At 39.6% G+C, this 26824-nt stretch overlaps 1 protein-coding gene across 2 annotated transcripts in view; it reads right to left on the bottom strand.

Annotated features, from left to right (window-relative positions):
* Window positions 1-5741: 5741 nt before the first annotated feature.
* The window catches only part of grik2 (glutamate receptor, ionotropic, kainate 2), a 217797-nt gene continuing 196714 nt past the window's right edge, over window positions 5742-26824 (bottom strand). For both annotated transcript variants that reach the window (XM_053433343.1, XM_053433342.1), the window contains one exon: window positions 5742-7772. In XM_053433343.1, the coding sequence (XP_053289318.1) occupies window positions 7525-7772 (248 nt within the window). In that variant the 3' untranslated portion in view covers window positions 5742-7524. The remainder of the gene's footprint in view (window positions 7773-26824) is intronic.

The raw sequence follows: 26824 nt of genomic DNA, 5'->3' as shown, positions 1-26824 counted from the left end.
AGCCTAAAAAAAAAATCCAAACTAAAACATATAAGTACAACTTGACTTAAACCATCATTCATTGTGTGCTTCATTTCCTCTCACTGACACAGTCCAGGATGCTGCTGTGGTTTTTGGCACAGGACTGGCTGGACCCTGTGAATGTCACCTATGATTTAACATGCCGTCAGAGATTCTCCGGATATGTCTCCACTCCATCACACATGAGTCTGTCCAAATCAAACAGCAGCCTCTTCTCTCATCAGTATGGCAACTCCAGCCTCTCGTGTCTTCAGATTTCTCTCGTTGAAAACAGAACAGATTACCAATGTTTCTTCATGGTCTCTTTGGGGTTCTAACACAAACCCAGTAAGCATACGGAAAATACATTATTTATATTTAGCAAGTCCAGCTGTCAGAAATGGATCAGCTGTGTTTTGACTTGCTTTATTTACTGGTCCTCTGCAGACTCAGTACTAACCGTGACCTTAGTTCTTCTCCTAAAACTGACTCTGAACCCATCTTCAAGAGTCAAATTAAACTTAAATTCAGACCGAGCACTCAACTATCACGCCCACTTAATGTATTGGCAAGATTTTTAACTACAGTTTTATTTATTTTTTAATTCCTGCGGCAGCGTGAATATTTTTTCGTCGAGAAAATATAAAGGAGGGGAATCAATGAGGGGATCAATGCATCACCCTTTGTCCCACAGTTTTAAGTTGCTTTGGAGAAAACCTTGGGACAAATTAGTAAATGTCAAACAAAGTAACTTGTTTCAAGCATATCTGAGCTTTTATAGTGACCTTTGCCTATTCACTGATCTATACACAACCAATAATCGTCTACCCCCAGAATCAGGCCCACACCACTGTAGAGACTAGAAAAAGAGTCGCTGACAGGCTGTTAATCATTACAAATCAATCCCCAAAGAAAGTTTAGACTGAAATGTGCTGATGTGACATCGTAGAAGACTGTGTTACTGGGAACGTGTTGATTATGTGTGCTGACTTTGAAGGCTTCCCTGACATCAAACCAGATAAGTTATAAAAAATATAATTCAGGATTCACAAGTTAGTACAGCAGCTACTGTTTTATCTTCCTTTGTGATTAAACTAATCGACCAGGAATGTGTGCTGCAGTGTCTGTCAGATGATGACGTGAAGAATTATGAACTCTGTATACCGTTTTTAAATGTGTCATTCTTCATATTTCTTTACCTCGTGTTTTCCTTAAATGTCATGTCCTCACCCCTGCAGCCCCCTTTGTTGTATTATTGCACAGCCAGTCAATGTTACACCTGGCCAGTTTACAGGAAACAGTTTTATTGGTAAAGGTTGTTTTTTTAGTGGTGCCTCCTCTTGTATCAGCAACTATAGGACCCTGCCCCCGAGCTGTGATTGTAAAAGGAAATAGATTTGAAATATTGCATACTCAGTTTTCACAACCTGCCCAAAAACTGACTGTGCCAATAACCTAATGTTGTGTTTACATCACAGAATAAGATATTTATCTGTCAATGAGAAAACATGGATCGAGTTAAAATCGCTGTTATGCTGCATTATCACTGACAAACATTGACTTTGGATGTGAACATGTGAAGATGTCGTCCTGCTGCAGCCCTGTTAGAGGCTTCATGAAAGCAGCTGACCGCCTGCTGATGCTGCTGCTGCTAAGGACACAGTCTCTGCCTCTGGTGTCCACATCAGAGCCACTCCACACGGCTATGATAATTAGCCAATTAATGGGATCTGGCATGTGAGTTGGTTATCTGTCCTCACCCACAACCCCACCACCGCCCACATCCGGCGACCCAGCTGAGACACCAAGATCAACATCCTATCTGAGTGCACCTACGTGTATGATAATGGAGAGGCCGACACGGAAACTAATGCACACGAAAGAGACAAAACACCACAGACTGCAATGTAATGATCTACTCAATAAGGAAGAGCAATTCACGTGTGTATGTGTGTGTGTGTGCAGCTGATCTCCAGTGTTCCGGGCAAAGTCAAAGACCACAATTGATTTATTTTCATGGGTTGAGTATTAGAAGCTGTGCCTGCTATCTTCCTATTGTTGCCACCTCTGGGCAGGCAGATGGGGATGCAAGCAGTAAAAGCAGCCGTCTACCACAGGAATCCTTATTATCATTTCAACCTGAGCCTTTTTAGCACATCATGGACATTTGAAATGTATGAACCAGTCGGGGGCTGAGTGTGTCCTCTTCGAGGGACAACTGGAGAGGATCCAATCGGTGGGGGTGTCCAGGAGATGTCAAGAAATTGTTTCGCAGTTTGTTGACCACGGCTCCTGGTTTCAAGCAGGTGCAGCAGCAGGAGGACACTCATGTGGATTACATTATTGGTAATCTTTGTAGGTCTCAGGATGTAGCGCCATGTATATATCAACCTGATAAAAAGTAGTAGTAGAATGAAAAGGCTGAGCGGTGTGTTTGGATGGGTGTGCCTCTGTGTCGGAGCCTCTGTCAAATTAACCCAAATTGTGCTTTTGAGATGTGGTATGAGCTGCTTTTAAAAAATAAAATGTTGTGCCAAAATTGAGCTGCGTCTCCTAATCAGCATAAACACAGTCTAAGCCGTATTGCCTCTCCTCCCTCATCGGTGCACACACGTTCATTTGGTGCCAGAAAATAAACAAACAGACACAGGCGTGAATTAAAAATAGACCCCAGAAAAACTGCAAAAAAACATTGCATTGGACTGGTGGAGAAAAAGATGGATCTCTCTAATAGTAGCTACAGAACACACAGCTTGAGACAATAATGCATTTGGTAGAAGATACATCTTGACCACACCACAGAGATGATTGACATATTCCATCAGAGTAACGATGGCTCCTTACACGCATAATGAAAGCAGTGGTAGCTTTCCAACATTGTTTGAAAAGCAAATGTACTTACATCCATGTACAGTATGCACCCAAGGGCATGTTGGTCTTGAAATCTGCTGTGGACAGGTGCATTGTTGTTGCATTGCTATAACAAACTGCTCCTGAGTCAGTGGGACGCTTTTATCTTTTTGTTAAAGACTCATTATCATGGTAGTATTATGCACTTAAATAGGCAGACACACAATGTGTGTGCATTCATCTTGTTTTACACCCAGGTGGGCTGCTTGAGCAAATCTCAGATAATTGTTCTCTCTTCCAACCTGGTAAATACAACCTGATCCACCAGGTGTAAGTGCACCTGGCTCTTTAAGGGAATAGGAGATGACACTATGCTTGGTTTATTGCATGAACCCAAAACACACCAGTCCTCACTTAGGAGACAAAGTACTAACCTTATAAACCTAATAATAATAATAAATTGAATTTATACAGCGCCTTTCAAGAGACCTAAGGAAGCTTTACATGTGTCAGTCACTAAGCTTAAGACCATATGCTTGGACATTTTAAATTGAGCCCTGTGTATTTGTAAGCAACCTTTAAAAATGTATAAATTGAATAAGCCAAGGTGAGGTTAAGTACCAGACGCTTGGTGCAGAGGTCTAAAAGGGAATGTGAGATGAAGTAGCAAATTGTTCGAGTTGTAGACAACAAGACAAATATGGTGACAGTCAGTCTGCCATCAGTACTCCACTATTTGTCACATAAGGTCTCTTGATTTTTTTACTATATTTAAGTTTTTTTTCTACGTACATTGTTTGGCAGCAGCTGTTACTTGTAGTAACAAGTAACGAAGAGAAAGATCACATACAACATCTATTAGTAGTTTATAAGATGTGATTTTACATTGTTACAGATTTAACTTCTCATGTAACATATAGTTTGAAAGGTCTTTTAATTCTCACCAAATAAAACAATTATTTTTATTATCAGATTAGGCATCAAATGTTTACGTTTCATTTCACTTGTATTAATAACATGAAATTAAAAAAACTAGTGGGAGATCAAGTAACCAAATAAATGGTTGGACTTCAGGTCATTCAAGGCCTGTGCATGTAGTTGTGGTTCTATGAGTAATGATTGCTGGTGGCTTAGTGAGATATACTGTAGGTCCTGCCTGTGGCCACGGTACAGTCTTATATGGAATCATTTATGATCATTTGCTTCTTTAAGGAATTTAAAATACTTAATTATACAAAGATTGGGATATGTTGTGGCTTTACTGAATTGTTTTCATATTTATTTTTTATATTTTCTGATAACAGCCTGGTTTGATCCTGTTGTAGGCTGCACATAGTCCATTACAGTAAGACGTACATTCAGCTTTTATTGTATTACTGACAGCATCATTGTCGTAAACTGTGATTCACTTAGAATATAAAGGTAATTGTCATGATATATTGAAGTAAGAATTTACCCCTGAGCGGTAAAAGAGAGTGATAATGTCGTTAAGTTGGCAGTGACCATGAAATACCACAGCTCTTGTTTTTCTTTTGTGACTGATGGAGCGGCCCTGCTCTCTCACCAACTTTTAAGTAGAGGTCAGCGAGCACGGAGATTCAGTGATGGAGCTCGAGCACCAGGTCAATGTGCTGCCACAGACAAAAGTCAACAGGCAGACTCTGAGGTCCAGCAGATAACGGCAGGATCCTTAGCAGACCACTGGAACAGACGACTCAGTACGTGTTTGATTTAATCTTTGGCTGCATCTGGCACAGCATCCTCTCCTCAGATCTGTGCCACCTCGGGCAAAGAGGATGGAGGCTTCAATCTGATTGGCTGCCATTATGCTGAGTCATGGCTAGCTTTGACCAGTGTCCCTGACATAGGTCAGGGATTGGTTACAGGGTGACCTTGTAAAGTGGTTCAGATCCTGCTGAGTGAGCTGAATTTATGAGCAAATCCCCATCAATGAAACCTGTTCATGGGATTCATGAGATGCATCAACGCCAGCTTAGATGATGATGGAAAAGATTTGAATGTTTGTGTGACAGTTCTGTGGTTTTCGTGTAAACTAGTGTGTTGTGATGTGATTCTACACGTGTTCAGGTATGGAATAAAAGTTTGACTAATTTGACTGATTCAAGAAAATGACAAAACATAAGATTGTACCAAACTGACCTTAATAGACCCCCTTCAAGTATGAGCTAGAAGAGATGGGGTTGGTACAAACATCCCAATCATTAGTAATTACATTTTTGAGATAATTTAGTAATAGACCAATACTTAGGCTGTAAATAGTCAGCAAACATATTAAATGGAAATCAAACCCTGATAGATATTACTCATCAGGCCGATTATAAAACGTCCCCTTATTAAACAACATTTAAATTTGCTAGATCCTGATTTTTATTTGGTTCTGCACAAAATTGTGCACACTCATAGAAACCAGTCTCGCATTCCTGAAACCAGGTTTCAGGATCCACTCCCTAAACAAGACTGCCACTAAAGGTAATGAGTTCTTTCCTTAGACATTCTTCATCCTCCCAACAGACAACAGACCAAAGCTTAACCCTCTTTGGTGGAGGTAACAAAGTAACAATTCTTGGACCTTTATTTTCAAAAGCATCGGAAGAGTTGTCTGTCAAAGGGCCGTCACGCCCATACAGCTGTTTTCAATTTCTTCACCTCATTAGAACTTATCTTATATAAATATCAAATTGCCAATGACTTGTTAAAAATATTTGGAATGGTGGGGTTATTTAAATAGAGGCCAGTTTCCATGCCATCAATAATTTAGCATCTTAAAAGGAACATTATAATTACATTCTTCCGATACCTCCATACAACAGAGGAATTCAAATCATTCTCATTCTTAGGTTTCATTCAATAAAGACACACATGACGAAACATTATGAATATTTTTTTTATTATTTTCTTTAAACTTGTGCATCAACTTCAAAGGGTAAACTGTGTGCACTCTATTTTGTTTTCACAAGTTCAAAATTAGTTAAGTGTTCTTAAGATTTTTTTTAAATACATATTTTTCCTTTTAAAACCATTTACACACGGTTGCTCAGCACTGGACTCTAGCAGTCTATCAGTAATCAGGGGTGTAGAATGATCAGCATCATCAGCAGCCTCCCTCCCTTCCTGTGTGTGTACACTGTATAGTGGCTCTAACCAGTATTATCAATACTCTTCTTTCATGTGAAGTAAAAATATCTTTCTTTAAATATGATTCCTTTACATGATAAAAAATAGTTTTTTTTTCTTTTTTTTTCTCTTCCTCTCCATAACAACATTGTCACTGATGCTTTAACCAGAATGTCCTGTCGGTCGCCCGGAGAACAGTACTAATTGCTGTGAATCTGCTCCATGGAGAATGGGTGCACACTGCACTCATTGGCGTGTGTGTGTGTGTGTGTTAAGGTGTGTGTCAGCTTTGTCTAGTGTCTAAGAAAGCCTCCTGAAATACTGGTGTGGAGTACCCCCCTCTCTGCCATGGATGGCACTCTTCATGGAGCATTTTGTGTTGATAAAAATCATTACAAAATTTGATTCTCTTCGTACAAAAACACATTTTTTTTTTCATAAAAATTGCATTTGCGCAAGTAAATGTGGGGCTTTGCTGCCCAAAAAAAAAGAAAATAAAGCCACAGGAGTACAAAATGAAACTGGACACTTGATACAGAGTTGAGGTGTATTTACTGCAGTAGTGAAAATCCAGTCCATAGATATAAATAATGACTATCATAAATTAAACAATAAATACTTAGAATAAATAGAGTTTGTGTGTTGTGTGATTGCTGTGAATTTAGACATTCCAAGGTTCCTCCTCGTTGATATTAAGGGTGTGTATACTTCCACAGAATCCTCCTCATACGACTACTGGCTGATACATGGACATCGACAGGTCACTACATTGCCCTACTCCTGCATTTTCTGCTTGTATTTTACCATATAATCTTAAATCTTAAAATCCCCCCGCCCCCCCCCAACATTAAAGACAAAGTGTTAGTACTCTGAAACACAAATAAATGATAACACTTATTGCCGGATGGATGATATACAGTTTATCCATTTCTGATGTCAATCAATATCATATTCGTCCAAGCAATGCCTTTCTGTACATTTTGGGAGCTGCCAAGGTCGTCATCGTTTTTCGGGGCCTTTGGGTTTCATTTACTCAATAACTGCTGTGGTCAGTCTCTTCGCCACTCTTGAAAAATAAAACAAAAGAAATCCTGTACAGACGTTTCCCTCCACTCCCCTCGTTAGTTTGCTCACCCGTCGTTACTGAGATGCTCTTGAGGCTGCTCAACCAGCCTCTTTTGAAGTGTGCGGTGAAAGTCTGACTGAGCAGCAGCAGAGGATGATAGGCCCAATTTCTTTTTCTCTTTATTTTTTTCATCGACCACTTCTGTTCCAATTTAAATTTATTCCCAGACTACCTATTCAACTCCTGGGTTTTGAAAATCCTTTGCCGCCTTGCCAAGGTGCTAAGAGTAATGAGGTAACTCACTGACAATTTACCCAGGTTCAAGTTATTTCCACAGGAAATATTGTTGAAGCTCTTATCCCTAGCAAATTTTTAAAGAAACGAGAATGATATTTCCCCAATATACAACCAAGCACCTCTGCTATACCTTTGAAATAACCCCACTATCAGCCAATACCACCCGTTGTCCCCCCTTACCATTTACCCCTTCCCTTTTCCCCAGTGTCTCTGCACAGCTCCTCACTGCAAGAGAGAGGGTGAGAAAGTGATTGAGATTTTAGGCCATGGTCTCTTTCCCTGGCAGTCTGCGGTCGTTGAAAGTGTGCATGTTGATGACCTCCTCCGTTTTCACCATGACAGGTGGCTGGGGCTTGTGTTTGAGCCGGCGCTGGCACTTGAGGGAAACCCGCAGCTCGTCCACCACAGCACTGCAGAAGGACCTCTGCAGAGGGAAATAGGAAAAAGAGGAGAACAGAATAGGTTTCAGACTGCTACCCCTGTCCAAATGTTATGGGCAAAAGAACAAGCCTGCTCTCATTGTAGGCAGCCTCGTTTTGTAGCCTCCCCCTATCACCACCCACCATCTAGGTGCAGAGCTGCCACAGGGGAAAATGGTGACATATGCAGTGTAGCAAGCTGGGAATGGAGGAAATGCATGATGGGAACAGAGAATGAAATAGGGCGGAGGGAGGTGCAGGTCCATAGGCTGTGTAGTAGTTTGTAGTACTGTGAAGGCATGGAATTACTTATTTTAGTGTCTGAATACAAAAGTGGTGCATTTATAGTAGTTGCTGCGCATGCAAGGCTTTTTATGTTTGTTACATTGTGTATTTTACATTTCACACATACTCTCAAAGTACTGTGCAATATAAATCTGTAGTTTCCACTCATATTTAGTAATACAGTTTGTCATGAGTTACATATAGACCCTTTAGGCTTCGTTGTCTACCTCTACATTATTATTGGCAATTGCTGGTGTTTTCCATAATCTCTTTCTGCAGCCTCAGAGAAGAGCATGAATGTCCTACTTAAAAACAAGTCTAGGTATAATATCAGTATCGGAGAGTTCTTTAACGTTCAATGTGCATGTGAAATCCAAATGCACAGATTGTACTGAGGTCACTGCACCATCTACATGGTCCAGAGTCTTAGTCTCTCAGTTAATCCTGCTTGTGTTTTGGGCGTAACACGCACACAATCGACTCCCATTCCTTTTAAAAGCTGAAACCCGTATAATAGCATTGAACTACACTGACTTCAGACAAGTACTTTGGTGGTCAAAAGTGTTATCGCTGTCGGCTGCAGAGCAACACGTCAAACCTTGAGGTGAATGGTTTACAACAGCAGAAGAGCACGTCAGGACCATTCATGCCCATGAGTGAGTGAGTTCACTGAATCCCAGAGAGCTCCCCAGTCACCAAATGTAAATCCAGTAGAACCTTTGTGATGTGGTACAACATTTTTTTATTGCAGTCATGTCACCACAGAGCAGAATCTGAAAGTAAAGTTTCCATCATCTTGTGCAGTCCATGCTATGAAGATTTAAGGCTCTTTTGAGGGCAATGGGATTTTTGCGTATCGTCTTCATCATGTGATCTTCCATCTTTCTTAACAATTTATATTTAGCCAAAATATGTGCAAATCTTTACAATATTAGCATTGAAAATTGAGGTGGTGAACTTGCTACATGCATGGTGGTGGAACCATTGTTTTATTTGAATGTCTGAAGGTGTGCTTTTTAACATTCTCTTTCTAGACTATTTGCACCAGGCAACTAAACAATGCTCAGGTTAGGAAAGATTGTGGTCATGGTAAATACAAGGTTAAAGTAACACTATCGACAACATTATAAAAGACCAAATAATAACACAGGTCCTTTGACGATGAAGGTAAATTCAATTATTAGGTGCAGAATGATCCAATGCCAATGTAATTCCTACTGAGACTGGGCTATTCTATTACATACAGTAGAGATCATTCTCCCATTGTCTGTGTGTCATGGCAAAATTCCACTTTACAAGGCTTTTTGTTTACTAATAGTGTCATTGTGTGGCAACGGTATGATCCCCCCACTGGCCTCACACCAACCAGTGATGCCAGCTGTATTCAAAAGGGCCAAGTGACCTGGGATTGAACCCAGACCCCCGGTGCCAAGTTCACCTTGAATTAGTGCGACTTTGCATATTTAAACAGCTTAAGAGTCGATGCACAAACCTGGTGGCCAACAACCTTCCTCTCTATTTTGCTTTTGGAGAATGTTCCATTCAATTACAATGTATCTATTATTAATACTTGTTATTGTAGTTTTACTTTTGTTCTTCCTCTTTCCTAACTGAAAGTTGTGTGATTGTAACAAAGCAATTTCCCTTGTTTTGGCAGTGTTATCATTTGAAATGCTGCATTTCCATGTGTCACCAAGTCAAGGGTGTATACGCACAGAAACATTTCCACAGTAAAATATAAAATTACACCTCAATAAGCAGAAGACCAACTAGTAATTTTCTTTTCAGGGCTTGGACCATAACGGGGATATTTCATGCTTTGGATCCAGCAGTTTTAGCTCAATTCAGTGTGCCACTATAATCAACAGTCGAGGGACTCGAGGCTTGTTGAGATTTAAAAGCTTTGTCACTGAAGCATGGAAAAAATGTTGAAAGCACAGGTAGGTTCATCTGAAATGACTGTGAATTAACATGAAATGAAATTTGCAGCAACGACACTGCAAACACCATGACTCATTCGTCTATAGTTATAAATGAAACACTTGAACACTTGAAAAAAGACTAGAATAAACTATTAAGCAAAGATCATAAACGTAGATGAGACGTCCTAAAGGTTCAACCGTAGGCAAACAGAGGGAACCAAAGACACATCTTCAAATTAAATTACAGGATATGTTGTTTGCCCATAAAATTACATATATAAGTGATCTGAGGCCCGTATCAGCAGTACAATTATTCTATTTGATAAAATGACGAAAGAAAAAGACTTGGTTAGATTTTGTGATAACTCCGAAGGTTATATGAGCTTCGTTGCCATGGTAACAGTAACAGCCAATAGGTTACATTTATGGAAGGATCAACAGTAACTATCAAATTAGAACAGGAAATGAACAATGGTCTTTTAATGTTAAAAATATTTTGGTGAACCATCTGTTCTGCCTGAAATTCTCACTCCGCAGTTGTTATTGACGTGGTGCTCTTCAGAAAACCCTTTAGAATAGAAATGGTTGTTAAACTGGTTGGTGAGTTCTAAAAGGACCCTGTTTCTATTCTCTCAAATTCTAGTGGCGAGTACACTGCTGACAAATCTCCATGCATAATGGGATGGATCACATCGGGAAAATAAGCTAAATCTCCAGTGGGTTGTGTGTGTTCCAGCCGCACTTTGTAACTTTAATTGATCAGACAGCTGGATTTCCACAGCTGTATTTCCACAGTATTTCATTTAAATATTCCCCAGTGCAGTTTATCCACACACTGTGATTATCATGTAGCTGAACATCTGGACACCATGCCAAACAGTATCACTGTATCAAGCCTGACTGGAGAAGAATTACATGAATACATAATAAATGCAAATTTGATTATTAAATGTATCCAAATGCAGTAGGACCCATTAAAAGAGAAGCATTTTTACTGACAAGGATCTCATATATATTTGGGGTAATGGTTTTAATTACGAGCTTGAAAGATAAAACACATCGTGTCCATTGACTCTTTCAAGAGACAATATTTATTTAAGCTTAACCAAGAGAAATATATGATCGGTGATAGATATTTGCTAAGTGCCACTCAAGAAAACAAAAGGAAATTAAGAAAACATTTCGATAATTAAAAAAACAATTTGTGGTTAAAATACAGGCAACACAATCAAATTGACCTTAATACTCATGGCAAATCTACCAAACGTGTGACAAATATCAGAGACGTTCAATCTTTATGACTTTTTAAGTAATTGAAGTTGGCTACTGTGTTGTGGTGTTGGAAAAGTAGCTTTTTTTACGTTGTGTTGTGTAATTTGCAGAGCATATGTTGTGAAACTGATGAAGAAGTTTCACTTTCTCTACTTCTTCTTACTCAAGCTGCAGTGAACTGAATTATGTTGGCCAGCATAGATTTGAATTTCTCAAATATAACTAAAGAAATATGAATCATAAACTGAACCATGACCAAGGCACCTGCGTTACATGTAACAAACTATTTTTCTCTGACTATTTTTCCTGTCATCCCAATACCAACTAATTTAAATGGCTCTAAAATTAGAAAAAGTTTTTAATCAAGTGTCATTTGCCCCAAATGTAATACTGCATCAGTGAATCTTCTGGACAATTCTAACAGTATGTGAACTTTTTTAGGATACAGGGTTTTCATGGATTCAATTTTAGAATTTACTTATTCTTGGAAGAATTTGTAACTTCAGTAAAATCTTTGTCTGTCCTTGTTAATGTTGGTAAGGTTTCTATAACTGCAACATCCAAAAATCTACTGTCCGCAATGTTTTTTTTTTTCCTACATTATATATGTGTTAAAGCTACAGTTGCAGTCACACAGCTGGGATACTTCAATATGTCAAGGGAAACATAATTGTATGTATATGTATATTAGTTATAAATTGTTATATTTTTCAGTTGTTAAATTATTATAGGTAAACTATGGATACTCCAAAGATGAATGTACGACTGCATGACTAACAAAAACCTTGGCATATCACACCTGGCAAATACAGGCCTCCACTTCTAGATTCTAAATCAGTGGACGCCCTGCTCATCTTTTTGTTTATCAAAACAATGTTTCGACATTTTTACTCACACTATGAGTGGATAAATATACCACAGTGGGTGGATTAGTGAACTAGTTTATCTCTTGGCACTGTACTTCAGAGAGCTGGTGAATACCCAAAAACCCTCACAAGCCTAACAGAGCAGAAGATTCTTAGAAGATGTTTTTCGATGCAAATTACCGTTTAAATGGTTTTAAATTAAAGGTTCAGAGTGTAGAATTTATTGATATCTAGTGGTGAACTTGTGTGTTGCAATTGAATACCCCTCAACCCACCCTCCCCTTCCAAACATGAAAGAGATCCTGTGGCAGCCTTCAGTTGTCACACAAACACAAAATGTGTTTAGTTTGTCCAGTTTGGGCTACTGTAAAAAACATGGCGGCCTCTGTGGAGAGGAACCGCTCCCGATATAAATGAAAGGGTACCACTCTGGTGTAAAGAAAACAACAATTCGTACAATGTTGATTCAACACACTAGTTAAAAATATCACCAGGATTATCTCACGGTCAATTCCTGCCCATAAATCCCTTTTCCCTGAATCTCATACACTGGACTTTTAAATATATGCCAAACATCTTGATGTAGTATTTGTTCAGTAGCCCATTTCAGGTCTGCGTTAGCCGTGCTGTGCCGAGCTGTGATAGCATGTCACTACAGTCTCACAGCAGGACATTGCTGCGCTGAGCCCTGCTGCTGTGGTCCTCACCACTTGAATCTGTGTGGCTTTGAGTAGAGTTTGATGGGCAGTTTCAGGATCCTCCAATGTATCGCTAGGGTTACCTAGTTTATAACGTTGTGCACGACATTAAAAATGTATCAGGATTGCCTTGATATTGTTTAAGTTCATAATGTGCTGCTAACATTAGATAAACCTTGGTTAAGATCACCACTTCTGGTCTGACTTAACCTGCACAATACCAGTAATTAGCTACACCTGGCATCTCTTCTGATAGCCCAGCTAAGGCTTACAGCGATAAGCTAAGGAAAGACCCAGGCTGGTTCCCATAAGTACATGAACCCCAGGAAAGCTGCTCAAACTAAGTTTTTCCTTGTCTGTGTGTGTGTGGACAAAATAACTAAACAAAGCAGGGACAGATTTTCTCGAAACATGGTAGAAGTATTACTTGCGAGATAATTAACTTTTGTAGCCGGTCAGACTGAAGTCATGGTCAACGTCAACAAAACTATTTGGCCAAAAAACAAATTTGTTAAGATATCTCATCAAACAATCAATCATTCATAACTATACGGCGTACATGTCACAAACATACCATTATGAAAAAGTATTATCACAATATGAAATGATCTCATTGGAGTATACTACATGACAGGTTATGCATCTGATTCATTGTGAGACAGTTATACTCAGCTAGGGTGTTCACTGCTTATTTCACCTGTGTCTTGTGTGATATAATAAGTAGGGTTAAAGCAAAAGTTTAATGGGGGGGGGGGTCTTTAAATAAAAACAGGTGACCTCAACTATATGTGGTTGTTTTTATCATTAGTAAACATAACACGGAAGAATAGTACAAACAAAAACAGCCAGGGGCTCAGGCAACAAGCTCTTACCTGGTGTGATGGTCAGAGGAAATGGCGTGGATCGTCAGTGAGTAAGGACTTGAATGAATGATGAGAAGGAGCAACTGTGCACTGTGTGATGCACATTAACAGCCAATCAGAAGACCCTAGTTCAAACTCAAATACGCACGACTGTGTAGAGCAAAACCTATGAACAAACACGAACCCAGCAGGTATCTCCTTATGTTTAGCCACGATCTTAGTGAGCACGGTGCGTTTTACAGGCCCATAGAACTTATCACTTATTGCTGCACCTTGTGTCTCCTCACACTGGAATCCTGTCTAGCTGCATCTACAATAGCTTGGTCACATCCTCTCCTAACGTCATATAAAATATCATGATTTTGTAGTTAAAATAAAAAATATTAATCAGACTGCATCACAATTTAAGTGTATTTACAATATGTTTAAATTGTCAGGATTACATCTTTTGACAAATTTCAAGAAACTTTTTTTAATCTCTTAGTCAAGTGTTTAAGTGTGACTGTGTTGGGGGGGGGGGCAGGCAGACAATGTTGAGTCCAGATGAAAGGTTCGAGGATAAGCAGTCACCAAACTTTCCTCCAGTCTTGAAAGAATCTGCATCACTTCAGCTCCATAAATGTGCAACACGAGATGGTCTATGTCCAGTGCAGTCCGCGCAAATCCAAAGTAAATCTACTACCTCAACGTCAATTCTGGGACTTAAGGTCAAAGTGTTTTCATCTACATGTGCCACAGTAGGTTGCTTGATAATGGTATTAATGACTTTTCTCCCACGCTAATGTACAAATGCTGAATATGCAGGATACAAATGTTTGGACGGAAAATGTGATGAAATGTATCAGAAGGAAAAAAAAGATGATTTGAAACATTTTGTGGTTTGGTCTATTTGTTTATGACGAGGAGCAACATTTTCAATGTTTGATTTTGAAGTTATTCAGATAGGAGTTTACAATCTTTTTGTAATCAAATTTTACAAAACGAACCAGGAATTTGGTGTACTTGTTTCTATGTCCATTTTGCTAATATAAAACCAAAGCGTAACCTCCTTTTAGCTCCAGTTTGGTTTCCACCAACTCCTGTTAAAAAAATAACAGGCTAATTAGGTAGTAAACAATACAGCCACCATCTTATTTTGTCGGTCTGCTGTTTGGTGCACATAATAATCATTTGATTCATTGTTAATGTAACGGTTGGTGGGGCTTTAAGTGTAAAAGTGCCACTGCTTTGAATCAGGGGCCATTGTATCAGTACTATCACATTTGTTGATGGAGAAATGGATCATTTAGCTCCTCTGATGTGACAACAGTATACGAATATGTTTAATGTATATTAAACATGGATGTTATCTGTTGACTCTAAAGATATGTTCGGATGTGAGCATGAATAGTTCTGTATCTCTATATGTGAGCCCTGTGATAGGCTGGTGACCTGTGTGCCCCACCTCTTGTTAGCATGGATTAGATCTGTTCCTCTTGAACCCTCAAAGGATGAGCAGTGGAGTTAATGGATGGATGGATGACTGCTGTTGAGCAACAAACAAAGCAAACAAGTGGAATGTCGACAAGTATGTGTGTGTATATATATATATATATATATGTATATATGTATAAAAACAAAAAAAAACTAGGCATGTCTTCCTCATGTATGTCCTCTAGCAGAGGCCTGGCAGTTTTAGGGTTCTGCGCAGTAGCTGGTCCTAGGAGTGCACTCTTCTGGACAGAGGCTTCAGATGTTGTACCTGGGATCTGCTTCGAGCCACTCTCCCAGTTTGAGGGTCACAGCCCATAATGCTCCCACTATCACAGGGACCACATCGCTTTTCACATTCCGCATCTATTCTAGCTGATCTTTCCGCCCTTCGTAGTTCTCAATCTTCTCATGGTCCTTTTCCCTCAGCAGGGATTGCCACATCTATCACTAATGCCATTTTCTGTTCTTCGTTCACCACCAGTATGTCTGGTTGATCAACCAGCAGGTGCTTGTCAGTCAGGAATCTGAAGTACCACAGGATCTAAGCTCTTTTTTTCTCAACCACCTTCAGTGGTTTGTCCCATGGGGACTTGGGTACATCTAATCTATACCCGGCACATATGTTCCTGTATACTATCCCAGCCACTTTGCTATGCCTCTCAGCTTGCATCTTTCACCCTGCTACTATAGTGCTGGACTGTCTCAGGGGCATCTTTGCACAGCCTGCACCTTGGGTCTTGTTTGCTGTGGTAGACCCTGGCCTCTATGGATCGTGTGCTTACGGCCTGTTCTTGTGCTGCCATGATTAGTGCCTCTGTGCTGTCTGTCAGACCAGCATTTTCCAGCCATTGGTAGGATCTCTTGATATCAGCCACTTCCTCTATTTGTTGCAGGGGCTTCTCCTTCCATGATGCTTCCTCTTTGTCTTCCTCATCGTCATCAATGTGTTTCTGGTGTCTGCTGCCTTTCAGCTTGTCGTTTGGGGCCATCTTCCTGATGTACTCCTGGATTTTCATTGACTAATCAATTCATGCATGGACTCTCTTTGATACCACCTGGCTGCGCTTGTGTAGTCCGAATCACAATTGTAGATTCCGAATGATTCTGTAGATTCTGGTGGTGTGGATCAGTGAGTCTCGCTCACTCATTGCATACAGCTTGATGTAATCCATGCAGAGGAGGAGGCTGATCGTTGCTCCGGTTGGCATCAGAATTTGTAGCCACTATGCAGAACAGCAGTGGGGACAGAGCATCTTCTTGGTATAGAGATTTGAGTTAGCCTCTATAGCTGTTTTCCACAGCCCCGTTGAGTCATTGATGAAAGCTCATAGTGTCCTGTTGATGTTGTAGAGTTCCAAGCATTCCGGTATTGATCTGTGCGGCATCGAGTCGTAGGCTTTCTTGTAATCAGTCCAGACGGTGCAGAGATTGGTGTCTGATTCTTGCAATCGCGAGCGATGATATTTATATATACTGTATGTATATATACATATATATATATATATATATAGATCACATTTAAGTGTAACTAGCGATTATCTGACTCACTGAAACAGATTTTTTTGCAAAGCTACTGACCCCCCACTCCCTGTAAAATTAAATAGCATGGAAGTGTTTTCACCAGTAACAACCGTATAGCTTCAGGCTCTGGGGAACATTGGGCCCACTCTGCTCACCCACAGGGGACACACTGCCATCACAGCTGCCTGCTGGTGGCATGCTGGATTGATGGCGGCTGCTTGGGGTCGTTGGATTACAGAGTTTTTATGACGCTCAACAATCAGCTGCAGCTCTATCGCTGCGTGTCAATGTGAGGAAGGGCCTGCTCACTTTAAGCAGAATGGTGAGGTTGTAAATCTGATACTGAGTCAAGACATCAAAAGGAGAAAGCAGCATTCAGCCCATGTAATTATTTACAGAGGCCTGACTGTATAAATTAAGGATGGTTAATAAAACTGGATGTCATGAAGACATTCCCAAGGGAACATAATCGGTTTAATCTTATTCTATATGGATGCCAAATGCAATCAGAAGATTATATATGTAAATGTTTAGAAAGTACCTATTAATCTGGAATAGGTTCAGTTTAAAGGGAACAATGTTGGTCTACTCTTCAAAGTCCAACAGATAAAAGTTCCACACCTGTGAGAGTGAAATAATGGGCTGCGTTCAGCTTGAATGGAGGAGGAGCAGCTGTGAGGCTGTGATGCAGATGGTAAGGGGCAAGGCTGCAAATATAATCCTCAGTCGACTGTGTGTCTGTGGGCCCTGTGGGCAGTAAATGATTAGCTGCTTTGAGTTTTTGTTTTAGTGGTGGATCCCTTGGGCTGCCGTCCAGCTTTGGTGCAGCACAGCTTTCATTTTGCCTGGTGAACGACCTGTGTTCTGATTGTTGTCCTCCTGTTGAATACCATGTATACGAGCAAGAAATTCAACAAGTCCACGTTTTGGTCCAAAAACGCCAGAGGAATACATTGGCAACTGCTTACAGTGATCAGGCTTGTCCAAATTGGGTTGCTTCTGTATGATAGTCCAATAAATTGAGGGAAAGGTATTTAAAATAGGAGAGATATCAAATTGCATGCCTGCACGCAAACACACTCACTTTTCTCTCTCTCTCTCTCACTGACTGACTGACTGACTGATACACTGCACTACAGCTGACTTCTCTGACCCGCTTAAGTTTAAACGTTGATTTGTTTGAAATGACGCCACAATATCCACACTGATTATCACGTAATGATCGATACTTTTCTCCAATAAGTTACATTTTCCTTCATGGATGCACATTCATTGATTTATTCAGCTTGTCTCTGCGCTCGGTTTGGCTCCATTCGCTTGGAAGTGCGCAACTCAAATGATAGAGACACAAAGACTAGAAGAAAATTACTGATATTATGTAAAAAAATAAATTACTACTGCAACCTATCCAAATTTAGTTTTGTATTTGTACAGGAATGATTCCCTCCCAAGCTTTCTTGATCCATATAAATGGTTGATAAGTATATCTTTGATCACTTTATCCGGTTTCCACTGTTTAAATGTATATGTGTTCCATTGTTATGACACACACTGTTAACTTGTCGTCTATTATGAATGGAATGTATTCAACCACAACCAAGCGGTGGTAGCAGAATTAAGGTGAATATGTACTGAATGAAATCCATGTGTAACAAAGGTGTACATATTTTTGGGTGATTCCCAAGCTCAGTTTAACTCGCTATTCTTTCAGCTTTTGTAAATTTTCTCCTCCATCCTGAGAGAACCACCTCAGGGCTACTGTCCAATTATGTGTGGTAATGCAATATTTTAAAAAGGATTTCAAAAAAGATTAAAAAAAAATCATTAGGAATGACAGAATTGAAAAGATCAGTATGAAACATGTGCATTGGTGCAAACTCCTTGTGGCATGTGCTCATCCACAAACAAGTGGGTGTTCTGGATACAACACAGTCGTAAGGAATAAATCAGAAAAGTGGGATTTTATGAAAACAACCTGAAAAAAAAGTGTGCGCTTGGAAATAAACAGGATTAACAGATTAATTTGCTGTGTGATTGTGGCCTTTAAAGAAACCATGTGGTGCAAGGGGTGAACTGACATGCTTCTTTTTTTAACCCATAGAACCCACAGACCCATGGCAGATCGGAGTTACATGTAAACCTCACTAACCTCCATAGACCAACAAAATGTAGGGATATAGATCTGTATTCATGCTAATTCTGAGCTCATCCTTCATTTGGTTTCAAGTGTTATACATCCTATGTTTCAAAGTCACAGCATTACTGTGATGTGAGCATTCCATCCCTGACATTCAGACCCTTGACCACCTCCATAGTCAACCAGGGATTTATATTCCTGCTGTTCTATTTAGGTGTTTTGGAGCTTCATGTAATGTTCAGTGCAAATACACCTTTTACTCAACAAGGCACAGCTCATTGACCTCTGGGTTATAACACAAGGTGGCAAAATTCAAACCACGAAAGCCTCGTCATACACTCACATGTTCGTATCAGCATGGGGCTAAGTGCAAGAAAATGTCCTCTCCAGTGAGACAACTGTACTCTGCTTCTGTATCACCTGTTTGCACGTGTGGTACATCAGCATGTGTTGCATCTATGTTATATGCAAGGGTATCAATATATTTTTGGAGATGCTACATGGACATGACACAGGTCGACTGATGACCATACATGGTCTCAGGGTAATAACACCTTATCTTAACCCAAATGGAATTGACTGTGTACTGAAGGAAATGATCAGGGGTCACAGAAGTTAGATGAGCTGAGTCGTTAACCACAGAGACAAGTTTTGAGGGAGAAACGTAACAAATACTCCAGCATAGTTTTTCAAGGTAGATTGAAATACGATCCAGTTGAGTAACAGAATGAGACTTTACCAAAGCTGTCATGGTGGCAACTGTTTTATCTTTTGTGAAGACTGCCACGAGGTTGATTTTGTGTGTTACAATGCAATCTGCCGGGGAATACGGGCTTGAATGTATTGAATTGGCCTGCTGTTCTCTGCCTGGTTGTTACTGGCGCTACTGAGGTGAAGCTCTTTCACCAAATCTGTTTATTCCTCACAAGGAAAATGTTAGTAGTTAAAAAAAAACTCCAATCTGCCATGTAACTGAGACCAACCAGCTGAATCATCAGACTTTCCCTTTGAGCACAGACATCTCTATGTGTGCATCCATATGCATGCATGCGTGCAAGTGTGTGTGTGTGTGTGTGTTTGTAAGTGTGTGTGTGCGTGCTGATGAGATGGTTTCCTCACAAACAGCTGGCGGTCCCTGCACCCCGCGAGCCAGGTTAGTCTGCGGCAGCCTCAGCAGCAGGCAGGAAGAGAGGGAAAAGCAGCAGGAGGAGGAGGAGCGGGAGGAGAAGGAGGGGGAGAAGGAAGCGGGGGAGGAGCTGAGGGACGGAAGCGAGGGATAGAAGAGGAGAGAAAGGAACAGGAGGCAGGGGAGGAGAGGGAGGAAGGGGACAACCATGGTAATCATGGAAATCTAACAGACTAGAATGAGGGTGACAGAGAAATGTTGAGCTGAAAGGCGATGAGGCGTGTGATTCAGTCCAAAATCAGTTTTCTGAAAGATTTAACTGGAAATTAGTGTGAGTAATTTTCCTATTCTAACTTATATTTAACACGCTGTCTCTTTTGAGGCAGAGATTCATATCTCTATATGTCCGACACTCAGTGACAACTTAACTCATGCAGATATTTGAGAAATCCTTTTGTTTGACATCTTATAGCTGAAAAGTATTTAATACATTTCATACAATCAGGTTCGACCATTACTAAAATTACATTATTGTTAGGCACAAAAACAGGATCACAACACAAATATAAACAAAGCTCCCTCAAGAGTGAAAACGTACAAGTTATATCAACTAAATGTAAATACAATAAGTATTCATTTTATAACAAAAATGTGCTCATTTGTCCATTGACAAATCATCTGTTTGTTGGGTGAACAAGCGTGCATCATTTTTTGGGGGGGCATTAAGGGGGGGGTGCACCCTTTAATGCCTGTACCCTACAGTCCTGTGGTATTTAATGTGATTACGATTATACGTCACAGTCATGGCAACAGGAGCAGCGCTGCACTCAAGTTTCATCTGAGCCTGAGCAGACAATCAGGACTCATTTCTTTTTAAAATCTTTGAATTCTTATGTGTTTGGACAAATACTAATTAAGCCCTATTTCACTGACCCTGGATTTAAATTTCGTTGAGCTCCATTTTCTGTTTTTGTGTTTCAAGCAAGTTCAAGTTTTGCAAAGGGCCACCTCCTGTAATTTGGTTAGTCACTAAAGAACATGGCAGTTTTGTTTTGTATACACCTACACTCCTGACTACACAGCCTTTGAGATGTTGGAACATTTTTACTTTTGTGCAATTTATGGAAGTTAGCTACTTACAGGTTACTTGTACTAAGTTAACCTGTACTTTGTGCACAGAAACAAAAGTGATCTCTCTTCATATGAGTCTGTGGATCTGAACAGCCTCTCTGAAATAAGCGAGTTGCCAGGTATCAGTGATCATGGAATGTACTGAAATAATGTGAAAGAAACATAAAATGAGGGACAGAGGTTTCATATTCTTGGTAGATAAATCAAAATGACCAGCCTACAGAGGTCTGTGGTTTGTAAAGTTATCAAATGTTTATTCATATTTTGATTAAAATGATTAAAATGGCTGTTTTTCTGACAGTGCTTGATGTATTTCAACCTGTTTAGTAAAAGCAATAATCTAAAAAATATATACGTACGGTGTTAACATGTCTCTTTAACCATTAAAAATACTATTAACAGTACCTTGCATGTATCAGAGGGCGTATGGCTCACTATATGAAGACTAGCTGCTACTTTTGCTCCTTTCTAATGTTACAGAAAAGAAGTAATTATAAAATGCAAATTGCAGGATGTGCACTGTCAAGCATGTGAAACACAACAAAAAGATGCTTAGCACCACATTTTTCAACTTGACACTTGCAGCATCATGGTGAGAAAACAACCCCCATACTGCAAAAAAAGTTGGTGGTATTCAATTATATAGGAAGCCGGCAGCATGAAACAAAAATATATGGTTCATTTTCACCGATAAGCCTGATGCAAATGAGCACTGGACTGTGAGATCCACAGACTACACATTACAGCATCTCTAATTACATTTTCTAGGGTTAGATCCTTATATTGATTTTCAGGTATGGGCCTTTTTTTAAATATTTTATTTGATATGATCAATGGTCCTGCTTAGTGAGAACTGGGGAAAATACAGGTCTGTTCTACAAAAGATTGAAACACTTCGCACATTAGTCATTACCAACCCCTGGCAACAGAAACAAAAGGGTTGATTAGTACTCACTTTCTGACACTTTGTAGTTTTGCATGGACAGCATGACAATAATTAGTTCTTCGCTGGCACACTGTAGGTGGCTCAAAATGTTTGGAGTGGCATTGGATTATAGGTGGAATTGGAATGGGCCAAGAAATTAAATGCAACCCAATATCCTTGGAATTAAGCTCACACTGGACAATTCACACGATTGACGTCCACTTCAGGTTTGCAATTTAAAAACTAAAGTCATTCGTTTGTTGGATGCGTATCTGTACTGACAGCATGGTTAATATCCCTCAAACCATCAACCTTGTCTTATCTTACCTTATCACAAGCAAATACAACTTTTTTTTTTTATAAATTGAAACATTGTTAGTCAATATATCAACCTTGTTTCCTCTTGTACAACTTTACAAATGACTTGGCTGGTGTTGGACATTTAATTCACAAATCAGATAAAACAATGAAATTACCTGTCAGATGAATCACTATACATCACTGATCACTACCTTCTTCTACTGCCTCATTGCCAGCTCATTATAGTGGCAGATCATTTTCATATTCCAGATAAAATGCTGTTAATATTGACTGAAAAGAAGAGGTGTTATATTTGATCTTTGCTTTCAGAGCTACCATATTTAATCTTTTGATTAAAATTAGATACAAGCATTTGAAGATTATTCAGTAATTTATGTCCACACATTTTAAGCTTCTATTGTTGAAAGGCCAAATGTATAAGTGGGAACAGTGGTTTTCCTGTAGTGACAGGTTTCCTCTGGTTAAACGCTGCTCAGATCTTGAGGGAGAAGAGCAACAATCTAGGACTTTGAAGGCTAGCAGACTGTCCATAATGCAGATTTCAGAGAATGTAACAAACTAGCAGCACTGGCATGTTAGCTCTTTGTGGTTATCACTGGCAGTCACGTATGGCTTTTTTTGCAGGCTGGGCTGCTAGGGAGACAGGAGCTGTAGTGCATCATTGAACTGTGAGCAGGTTTAGTTATGGAGCACATCAAAGTGATTGTGGACTTTCCCCGGCCGCCATCAGAGACTAGAGACCCACTCACCCAGAAATTAAACTTCCTTTTAAACTGCTGATAACCCACTTCAAAGAATTTAATTAATCTGGGTTTCAGTGGAGAGCTTTGCTCCTCAATGATCGCCTAAATGCTTTTTCACAAGTGTTTTCAGTCAACAAAGAGGATAGCGAATCAGCATATACTTGCCATGGGCAGCTTTAAAATGGCCTTCAGACTCCAATTATAGTCGAACCCTGTGTTGTAGCAATCAAGTGGTTCTATTTTATCTAAATTCTGAGGAAATAACTGTGCAGACCCAAGCAAACAAGTGACACATGTGCCTTGTGGAGCAAATTCATTGACAGAGTGTAGAACAAATGACAGGAGGGGTATTTGTGCATAAAATAGAGTGCAAGCATTCTAATGTCAGCACAACTGTGCAAGTGATATGTTGCAATTTGAATGGAGAAGCCTTGAGTCTGAAACAAAAAGAGAAATTATAACCCTGATCTCTGCTGCGTGGTGTCTGCTGGTATTCAGGGTGTCTATTTATTTAGCTTGTCCTGAATAGATGAATCACCTCATGTGGGAGGTGGAGCAGTGCTGGATTGGACCTCACAAAAACAAAAAACTATTGATGCAAATATGAATAATGTTAATATATCTCCTCAGTAAAAAAAAAAAAAGGATTCTGCATTCATGAATTATTGGAAAAATGTGTTTCGGAATGTACAAATTCACGTGTTGCCCCTCGAGTTGAAACAACGTCTCAGGAAGTTGTTGCGATCCCTTTATATAACTTCTTGAAATTTAGATGTCATATAGCCGCCATAAAAATATAGTTGATGAAAGTTAATGTCAGCAACATTTGGAAAATAAATAGATTTCTTTTTTTTGCCAACATTACATTTGTAAACTGGTACTAGATTTTGTCTCCAGAGAAAGTTAGTTTATTTTATTTGTTAATTGGTGTACTCCTAATAAGTTTAAGTGTAGTCAAAAGACTGTGCAATCAAATACATTTTGTAACGTCTGTGTCATTCGCACATTCTGACTTAATAAAAGCACATTAACACATCGCAATCAGAAGACTCCACTTCCCAACTCAGAACACTGGATCATGCAAGGAGCACACGAATGCAGTATCAATTTGAACCACTGATGCCAACATGATTGCCTGCACCAAGTTGAAGAAATAACCAGTGGATGTACACATGACAATTTATGTCAGTGTTCGCTACCTGTGGTGTTTAGTAAATTGAGGGCACAGCGATGTATGTCCAAGAGGCAATAAGGCAACCAGCGGTCGCCTACATAATGTAACATGTAATGTACCCCAGGCAATAAGCATGTAAAGAGCCCATCATGCACCTCTTGAGCACCATGCAGCCTTAATGCCAAAAGTACATCACCCCTGACAATAATACAGAGCAACAACTACTGTACCCCAAGCAGTTTTGTTGCCCATGATACACGGTGCAGACTCCTGCCTGCATCCAACATACCTCAGACAACAAGGCTGACAGGGTTGTATGATGTTCCTTATTGCCCCAGTACACCAACAGTGCTCCCCTTAATACCAATTGTACAGTATGTAGCATGCTACTTCAATCATGGGAAAATGTGATTGTCTGTGTGCAGGTTAAATAAATCATGTGTATACAATTTTCATATTGAAGTAAGTTTTCTCTCTTGATGTTTACTCATCTTTCATTTAGCTTCTTCCCCTTAAATTGGTTTGCCCATTATGTTTCATCATCTTACCATTTTATTTGATCTCATCATTCTTATGTGTGTTTTACCTGAACACATAATATCATATGCCCACAGTTAACAGACATGGGGTGGGTAATGTATTATTGCTCTAACACACTGGACTTTTTAAATATAATACAGTTAAACAAGTACAAGTTAACTTTACTTTTTACCTGTTGGGATTTCAAAGGATTTGTTGATGACTATAAACCTTCCTTGCAACTTTATGCAATCTCGGAATACAGTATCGGTTTTGTAAAAATGTGCGTCATCTTAATCGAGTACTAGAATTATGAATCATAAATGCAGCCCCCTGAGCAGAGTATTTTTTTTCTTATAATTTGAGGCTCAGTTAAAGTTTTCCAGTAAATAATTTGTTTTTTAATTACTGATTCATACTTTTAATCATTTGATTAAAAATGTGCATAAGGTGAAAGCTACTCATCATGTTTGCCCGTTCATGTGATTGAATGTTGTGTAGGAGGCAGTATGACTGCGGGTCACGGACACATTTCAGCAGGTAAATAGAAATGTGATGAAGTATCTTTATTAACCCCGGCTACCAAGGCCTTTACACCTATTATTGTGCTTTCGAAACATATCTCCAGGCTTTTGGCGTGATCGTGTGTTTATGTTACATTTTTATAATGTGCATTCATATCTGTGTATGAGTGTTGTGAGTGTTGTCCCTTCATAAAATGACTGGGCCACTTGGCCAAGTTGAAACATTGTTTAATCAACACAATCAAATGTTGAAAGAAACTGTCTCAATATCAGATATATTAATAACTGCAGAAATAAAAAAAACTACTTTTTTACAAAACATCTAAAATGTGAAATTTCTCCCAGCGATAATACAGTTTATATGTAATTATGTAATTTGTGGCATAATTTTTGCTCTGTTCCTTTCATAACTATTCTCTATTATATGTCTGCTTTTACAACAATTAGTGTGATGAAACTACATATATTAAAGTGCTTTTATGCTATAATGCTAGAATCTATCTCCCATTAGACTGATGCAATATAAATAACAATTACTGCCCTTTTGACTGTAAATGCAAAGTTGATCCTTCATTGTACAAAAATGTGACATAAAAAGTTTAATAATTACACATAGATTTATAATGTTACATATATAATACAAACTATGCTATATAAAGTTAAAGAGTTATTTGCTTCACAGCAGGTACTTATGTAGTAAAATCCATGTGTATACAGTTGCAGCTTCATAAAAAGACCAGACCCTGTGTAAAATTTGAGAAGCACTTTAGATATGATTGGCTGCATCAGAAATAATATAAGCTTCAGCCACAGCACCACTTGAATGTACTCATATTTTGTATAGTGTCCTACAATGAGTTGTTGAACATGACCAATGAGATTAGATTTCAATTGCCGATCCCCTAGGCACATATACTCAAGGAGTAATTTCATTTTTTTCCCATTTATAGTTATTTGTATATTCAGTTGCCCTGCAGTATTTCTCCAATGGTGCAGGTGATTGTTAGCCTGGATGCCAGACGAACTTAGCCCCGCCCACAACATTTTGGTCGGGCAGTTCGGTCTGGAGTCGCTTCATTGGGAAAAAATTATGGGGCGTGTTTCAACTGACCAGGAAGTAAAATTCCTCTTCGCTCAATTGGATAGACCTACAACCAATCAGAGCAACGTAGTATGTGACGTATGCTAAGCAACGCATTGTGAGTTATTTACTGGGTTCACGCCGGACGCTTCAGCGCAGCGCCAAGCCTTAAATAACAGCGGTTCAGCGTCGCTTCAGTGTCCGTTGTGAACAGCCAAGCGCCGGGGCGATAGGGATTAGCGCGGTGCTCTGGCGTCGCCTCCACGTTCTGTGTTCCTCTTTCAAAATGAATGCGCTGTCGATGTCTTCTAAAACAGACTCAATGGCAGCATCTACACATCTCAGCTCGCCAGCGGCAGGCATGTTTGTTGAAAACGAATTCAACCCGAGGGCACTGTGATGACGTGGTTGATTACGTTACCGTTGATCATCTGTCAATCATCGTATAAAGCCCGCCCTGACAATCTGATTGGCCC

The sequence above is a fragment of the Pleuronectes platessa genome, chromosome 10 (genome assembly GCF_947347685.1).
Source record: "Pleuronectes platessa chromosome 10, fPlePla1.1, whole genome shotgun sequence".
Lineage (NCBI taxonomy): Eukaryota > Metazoa > Chordata > Actinopteri > Pleuronectiformes > Pleuronectidae > Pleuronectes > Pleuronectes platessa.
Note: the sequence above shows the minus strand (reverse complement) of the source record. Positions and strands in the feature narration are given on the sequence as shown.